The 8327-nt window shown below is 31.1% G+C and overlaps 2 protein-coding genes across 2 annotated transcripts; both read right to left on the bottom strand.

The window, feature by feature from the left end:
• Nucleotides 1–831: 831 nt before the first annotated feature.
• Nucleotides 832–1641, bottom strand: LOC145612312 (auxin-binding protein ABP19a-like). Its single transcript, XM_081667681.1, has one exon. The coding sequence runs from the start codon at nucleotides 1576–1578 to the stop codon at nucleotides 946–948; it is 633 nt and encodes a 210-aa protein (XP_081523807.1). The 5' UTR covers nucleotides 1579–1641; the 3' UTR covers nucleotides 832–945.
• Nucleotides 1642–5580: 3939 nt separating this feature from the next.
• On the bottom strand, nucleotides 5581–6210 carry LOC145612649 (auxin-binding protein ABP19a-like). The gene has a single exon (XM_081667976.1). It carries the CDS (start codon nucleotides 6208–6210, stop codon nucleotides 5581–5583), a length of 630 nt encoding a protein of 209 aa, XP_081524102.1.
• Between the last annotated feature and the right edge of the window lie 2117 nt (nucleotides 6211–8327).

Here is an 8327-nt window from a genome sequence, read left to right as displayed (position 1 = left end):
CCTTTAGGGGGCGTTTGGTTCACAGACTGGTATGGGGTTGGAATCAGGAATGGGGTTAAGGTGGTATCGGGTTGGAACTTGATACTTAATACCATGTGTTTGGTTTAATTTTGAAATGGAATATCTCACTATTCTCTCCTTTTATTTGATACCTAAGGGAATGGAATGAGCCAAACCCACCTTCCCCCCAAGGTTTCTAAACCCCATACCTCATGGGTTTGAGGTATGGGTTTGAAATTCATATGTTTGACAACCAAACATATGGTATGGGTTTTAGTCATTCTAAACCCATACCTCATACCTATATTTCTTGAACCAAACGCCCCCTTAAAGATCATTTTGATGGTTAGAACCATTCACTTTGCCTTTAAACTATCAATTAATCATGTACAACTCGACTTCCTTCATTAGCTCGAGGCCATGTATGTCTTTACATGACCAATTTATGATGGTCATATATGGTTCCAAGCAATATTATATGACTCTGAGATGCATCTCCTACAACCTGGATATAGATTGTATTATGATACTCCCTACGTATTTTAATACTTGCTCCATTTGCACTTTTTGTCACTATTCAATTCATTTGACCTACTTTGACTAATGTTTATAATTTATATGTAAGAAAATTAATATACAGCCTTGTAGGTACTTGTTGAAATCATCTAAATGAATAGATTATTAATTTTCACTTGATTTATAATACTACTCAAATATTTGCATCTGCGTACGTGCGATCCTAGAGAAATGGAGCAAATATTAAAATATATGAAGGAGTAATTCTCACGAATGGCTAAAAAGGAATGATACATAAATATTAGTGTCTGAATAATGACCTGAAGCTAAGTATAACTTTGATCAATCTTTTTTTTTTCTATAATAAATTTTTTTAAAAAAAGTACAATTGAAACTCAATTAAGAGAATGGGTCCCTTAGAATAATATATCAATTAGTGCCACCAAACATCTTCTTGAGCTTCTTAATTTGTGCATCATCTAGCAAGGTAACCTTCTCAATCAATTCCGAGGGTAGACTGCTTCGAAACAACGCAGTGTCAACTATTTGAATACCAGGATTTTCGCTTGCGAAACTTGCGTACGCAAGAACCGGCGTTGATCCCACATTAACTTGGAAGTGTAGTAGTGTTGGTGGGAAGATCATTACGTCTCCTTTGCTTAATGTTTTATAGTATGCAGTGCTATTTGTGTCGATAAACCCTGCAATTATTGTTCCTTCTATAACGATGATTAGCTCAGACACTCGATGTGTGTGGATTGGTACAACCCCGCCTACCTCCAAGTCCGCTCGTGTGATGGAAAGACCCATACCATTCAAACCTGGGAATTGAGGGGCAAATGCCGTACTTGCACCAAATTTGAAAGGGTTTGCGCTGTTACCAGCCACTCTCAAACCTGAATAAACAAAATCATCAGCTGTGACTTTTGCAGGATTTTTACAAGAATATCCTGCTGGACTACTTGGTAGGCTCAAGTCTCCAACACAATAGTCGGATTGAATAATATTAGCATAAGAGAGAGATACCAGGAGAGGAAGAACAAACAAAACAAGCAAATTCATCTTTGGAAGTGACTTAGGTTGTATGTATGTTTGTGGAAAATGCTAACAAGGGTGTTTTTATTATTTTTCGTTTATTTAGACATATTAACTAGTTCTTTGCCCGAGCAACGCTCGGATATTCACAAGAAAAAGATTATATTTGTAAATTATAATAAGTTTGTATTTGTTTATAGATTGTATATATTTTTAATATATTATTTACTTAAATTTGTTGTTATTGTTCTATTATTTAGGCTATATATTCTTTTCTTTTTTTTTTGAAAAAGGTTGTTTATTTTTATTTTTTTTTCATCAATTATCTTTTTATTTTCTAAGGAAAATAATTAAATTAAAAAAAATAAAAAGTTTTTGAAGGGAAATTTTTTAATGTAAACGTGACACGTGTAATTTTGGAAAATAATTAAATTAAAAAAAATAAAAAGTTTTTGGAGGGAAATTTTTTAATATAAACGTGACACGTGTAATTCTAGAATATTCCTGGTGATTACTTTAGTATATAGTATTGATTGATTTGGAGGGGTTTGTAAGCCTATTTATATATACACTCTAATACTCCATGCATATAAGATAAGATATATGGGTAGGTTATAATTTACTAATTTGCTGACTTTCCTACATACGTGTGCTATCTAAAGGAGTTGACTTTTTCAATTCGATGTGGTAATCATTAAAATGACTACCCAATTAATCAGATAACTGATTTTTTTTTTCAATACTACGGAGTAGTTGATGTCAAGTATGGATAATATGTGGTTTTAGAAATGGTTTGCGTGCACGACTTCAATGAGCTCCATTAACCACATGTGTAATATTCACTCGAGTCTAACCCAATAATTTTTCTATTTAAAATATTATTTTATGTTTTGTTGCACCTTTATGTGCAATCCGTGTATAGGTTTGAATTTTTTGGTTCACTACTATTATAAATCATCTATAATTAAAATTTATGGAATTTGCAATTAGTTCGTACATCTTCTATATGGACATATCTGATGGAGTATCTATAAGCCACCTGTATAACGCAACTTAAAATAAAATGCTGCTAAAGTCCTAAATACACATGTCACTGAATCATAAAAAGATTTCTCGCCTAAATCATAATTTTTTTTATAGGTTCAAAGTTGTTTTTTTATACTAGTATAAAAAAATTATTTTTAATTCTTTGACTGTTTTTACTCTGGATAAGTGTGTCTATTGTTTTTTTTTTTTTTTTTTTGTTTCAACTGAGTAAATTTATTTGGCATTTTTGCATTTGATAATACTTCTCCTAAAAATACACATAAAAAGTTAATGCATAAACTTATTGTAAACAAGTCTCACAATAAATTTATTTAAACTGTGCATCTCACATTTGCACGGGAGTATAAGCTAGTTGATGATAGAAACAATAAATAAAGACGAGAGAGAAATTATTAGACCAATTCAATGAGTGGAAATAAACAATCAGATTGATTACCTTGTGTATGTGAAAAGAAATTAGCATGTTCATTTGTTTACGTATTATTCACGCGTTTGGGTCATAGCTGGAGCATTCATTTTATCATTTTATGTGATTATCTTTACACATAGTAGCTCTGAAGCCTCTGATTTTGATTTAAAATAGATTTTTGATTAGTTTAATATGTGGGTCGAATAATGATTAGCTCAGTTAATACAAGTAATAAGTTCACGTTCGCAAAATTTTATCTTCTTGTCTATCTCACACGGTAGCCTTGGCCTGATTTGTACTTGGAGTAAGGTTTATACGTGTAAACTTTATTAATGATTTTCTTGTTTATTATTATTATATATTTTTTTAAATTAGGGTTATTTCATAGCTTGGATTAAATATTCGTGGGTGAGATTTAGATATGTTTTGGGAAATTTAAATTGTTGCAATTACCTTGATTTGAAGAGTGATTTAGTCATTGAGTGAAGCTAAGCTAGTAGTGAAAATTTATGCTAGAATTTGATAGCATTCTAATTAAATGTCATGCATCGGAGTAGACCGTGGAGAATTCAAAATTTAAATATCTAAAATTAAACATGAAATTGAATTGAGCTAATAATAGCTAAATACACTAATTGACATGAGTATAATTAAATTTAAAAACTGGCCACCAATTACATAACAATATCATCGAAATAATGTGTCTTTAGCTAACTAGTGCATGACTTCATGTCACTTATGTGTCCTTAGCGACCAACCAACATTTGGACACTAACGAATCCATAGGACTCAGTGTAATGTAATTATGAACTTTCCTTTTTAATTTCGTTTATAATAATATATTTATAATTAGTTTGGCATAATCAACACATTTTGTATGTGGCTTGCGGCTAGCCACACCATAATAAAAAATATTTACATAATTTAAAATGTTTCTTTTTTATTTTGCGAATCTAACTCCAAGGTGAGATAATGTAATTTACATAATACTCAGAAATATATTGTTGTCCTTACTACAAAAATTGGACATAATCTTCATATTTTTCTTATACCAAGCTAAACTTGGCCTACTGGTAAGATTGTCACCTTCCAACCTTGAGGTTGGAGGTTAAATCTCCACTAGAGACACATTGATCAAGGCGGGGATCCTTTACCCTTCCCGCTCACTCTCAATGTGTCTGACCCGTAAATACCGGAATAAAAATACCGTGAGGATTGAAGTACGGTCAAGGTCTTTCTCCTTAATTACCAAAAAAAAAAAAAAAAACAGATGTTGGGTAATCTACATCATTACATGGTAGAGTTGATTGACAATTTAGCCCAGTTTGTTCATAGTATGCTTGACACTCCATCCAAAGAAAAATATACTGATCCAAATATGATAGTACAGTACTTAAAAGAGTTTTTTCAATTTTTTTTTTATTTCTTTTATATATATACAAAGTATTAGCAATAAAAGAATATCTAATGTCTTACAAATAATATTTTTGTTGTTGCAAATGATAAGAAATGGAGGCAGTACTACTAACCTTTAGATGCACGTACCCATATTCAAGATGCATGGAAGTAATTTAATCTACTCAATACTCATACCAGTTTAACCAAAATCGTGTACGAGTATACCACTATTTCTACTTGTATTTCTCACCATCCCAAAATCCCAAAATAATAATAATAAAAAAATCACATGTATTTTATCTCATCGATCCAGCTTCAGCTTGTGTCCATAACTTTTGGCAAGGTAGTGAAGGTACCATCTCATGACCATCTTTTTTTACTCCATGTACGTACGACGTACCAGGCCATTATCTTTATTTATTGTTTGGTGATTACCGATCAATGATTGTGTGACCAGTGCAAATAAAAATCTTAATATTCATAATTGTAAGTTTACTTGAATTGATGAAAAAACTAATATTCCAATGAATTTTATGTAAACATGTTTTAGTTTGTACATACAAAACGTTGCAAGGTTATGATACGGTACATTGTTGTTTTTCGATGTGGCCTTAAAACAAAGAGCTTAGGTCAAGAGCTACCAATAATTTTAATAACTTGAAAACAATGAATCTTGGACTCACTTACTATGTACAAAGCTAAGATTGGATACATGAGATCCTTATATTTGCAACGAGTGATTTGATGTTATTCAATAAATGCCACTCTCATAGAATTTACCAAATTAAATTTATTCTTGACTACTATATATATTTGATTATGATCAAAGTTGTTCTTCAGAAAAATAGGGCACAATTTCTCGCAATTTCTCGCAAGGGCACGAATTCTTAGCATTCCAAATATTTGGTACTTCCAATCGATTAAGTTAAGTGTTCATCATCTGCCGCGGCTTAAGATGATATGAAAAACCTTTATAATTCATTAATAATTTAATACAAACGAGTAAAAGAGAAAACAACAATACACATATTATTTATTTAGTATCTATATGTGTTTCGTCAAAACAAAGGAAGCTATTAATGAAACATCAAGAATAAACTCCGTCAGTGACCGTTATTGAACATAAATTACATTTTTTTTTTGTTTCCAAACACAAACTAATGGCACAAATTAGATCAATTAGAGCCACCAAACAATTTCTTTAACTTCTTAACTTGTGCCTTATCCAACAAAGTAACCTTCTCAATCAGTTTCGAAGGTAGGCTGCTTTGAAACAAAGCGAGATCCACTGTATGGATACCGGGATTTTCACTAGCCAAACATCCATAAGCAAGAGCTGGTGTTGATCCAACATTAATTTGGAAGTGTAGTAGTGATGGTGGGAAGATCATTATGTCTCCCTTGCTTAAAGTTTTATAGTATGCAGTGTTTTTCGAGTCAATAAACCCTGCAATTACCGTTCCTTCCATTATGATTTTAAGCTCGGCCACACGATGTGAGTGCAATGGTACAACACCACCTACACCCAAGTCTGCTCGTGACATGGATATACCCATACCATTCAAACCTGGAAACTGCATTACAGAAGCATTATTTACACCAAGTTTGAAAGGGTTTGCGCTATTAGCAGCCACTCTCAAACCGGAATAAACAAAATCATCAACTGTGACTTTAGCAGGGTTCTTACAAGGGTATCCTGCTGGACCATTAGGTTGGCTCAAGTCTCCAACACAGTAGTCGGAAACAATAGTAGCACAAGAGAAAGATACTAGGAAAGAAAAGATGATAAAAATACGAAAATTCATTTTTGAAATTTAGACCACTTAGATTAAGATCGGTGATTGTATGTATTGTGGAGATTGCTAACAAAGGGTTGTAACCCTATTTATATACAAATAGTTTGTAACTTTGTACTACGTATAAGATAGGATGTATGATGGGTGCGTGACTAGACGACTATTGACATTCTACATAGTAAATACGAAGTAGTTCATACATTTGCTTGCGGCATGGGATGGGGATCTAACGACTTTAATATTTCAATTTGATGTAATTAATTAATGGTTCATTTGTATTAATTTATAATTAGAGATATATCTATCTATTCCCACTTAAAGTACGTACAAATTAATTCATAATTAGTTTACCATATTTAAGTGTGTTGATTTTTTTTTTTTTTTTTTTTTTTTTGGGAAAGCATAGTTCATAATTGCATATTCAATATGGGTAGATATTTTTAAAACGCGTAAAATTAGTTTTCTTTACATAGAGCCATGTTATCAATCCACAACCAATTAATTCCAAAAAAATTAAGTTAAAAATGGAACATATTTAATATGGATAGTCGTTTAATCGGGTAGATATTTTTAAAACGCCCAAGATAATATATAGGACTAACATTATAAAAGAGAGGTGTACTCCGTATATCCCTCCATATGTTTCCGTTATATTAACAATAATAATAATAAATAAAGACTAAGAGAGATTAGTAAACCAATTCAATTAGAATGGAAATAAACAATTAGATTATTGTGCATATGAAAAGAATATTAGCATATTCTTTACTCATTTGTGTATGCATTACTCCCGCGTTTTGACTTATTTTTTGTCATTATGCTCATAATAATCCTACAATGTTATTTTGACGTGGCAAAATTTAATTAGTCCATATTTAGCATTTTGATTTTCATACATTTTGAATAATTTTTAATGTTCATAATGTATTAAAACTGTATTTACACTATGTATTCTTTTTAATACATGTATTTTTATAGAAATACATAATTATAAATTATGAAAATCCATTTTTATAATATTAATTAATTTTCTAAACTATACTTATAATTAAAAATCACAAAATTAAAATTGTTCATCACAAATTAAAATTTAACGATTTGGGATTTCGGGCTGCAATTGATGGTTGGCTGCCGGAGTTTGCGAGTGAAGAGGGAGCGATCAATTAGGGCTGTTGTGGTGGTGCAAAAGTCAAGGTTATTGCGGTATATTTTGGAATTGGTGGCTGGTGGAGTTGAGATTGAGCGGAAATTGCTTCTCCTAGGGTTGTTGTTGGCTGCAAAATTGGTTGTTGTGTGGGGTTTATGGTTGCCGGAAATTGCAAAGGTGTAATTTAGAAAAATTGGCTGCAATTTTGGGTTTGTTTGAATGGGGATATAATATACTTGCTATTAATTTAGAATCTGTGCTTTGGAGGAGTTTGAGTTTGACTTATGAAATTTAGAAAAAATTCTTCTAGTAAATTCATGTTTTTAATTCTTTTTTTTTTTTTTTTTTTTTTTTTGACAAGAGGAAACTAAATTATCATGTTTTTAATTCGTAAGGTGCTAAATCATGATGAATTTATTCATCTTCTAAATTTTAAGTTTTGAAAATAATTTTTAAAAAATTAAAATAGGTTTTCAAGTACAATAATTATGTAATTTTTAAAAATCACAAACTTTTAAATACTACCACTGGTCCAATTTACTCGCTACAAAGGGGTATTATTTGTGAGACATAAAATATTCCTTTGTTGCAAGTAAATTGGACCGGAGGTAGTAAAACGGATGTTCAGTAAATTACTGAACATCCATTATAAAGTGAAAATAAAATGTGCAAAAGTTACACTAAAACGCACAAAAGTTACTCTGACATATATATGAATTATTTATGCTTCATTGATAAATTTGACAAAAGTGACACTAAATTTGACAAAAGTGACACTAAATTTGACAAAAGTGACATTAAATTTAACGAAAGTGAACCCGATGTACAGTAATTTACTGAAACCCGGGTGTATACAAAAGTGATTGTTTAAAAATACATGTATTTACAGTTATACATACATTATAGTACATTTTAACCTTTTAAAAATAAAGGAAACTTTGACCAACCATAACATGCCACATCAGCATGTGATTGTGCC

Source organism: Chenopodium album, chromosome 24, assembly GCF_948465745.1.
Source record: "Chenopodium album chromosome 24, dcCheAlbu1.1, whole genome shotgun sequence".
Lineage (NCBI taxonomy): Eukaryota > Viridiplantae > Streptophyta > Magnoliopsida > Caryophyllales > Amaranthaceae > Chenopodium > Chenopodium album.
This window is presented reverse-complemented; position numbering and strand designations above follow the sequence as displayed.

Coding starts and splice junctions, on each gene's coding strand:
- LOC145612312 (XM_081667681.1), bottom strand. CDS start 1,578: ATGAATTTGCTTGTTTTGTTTGTTCTTCCTCTCCTGGTATCTCTCTCT.
- LOC145612649 (XM_081667976.1), bottom strand. CDS start 6,210: ATGAATTTTCGTATTTTTATCATCTTTTCTTTCCTAGTATCTTTCTCT.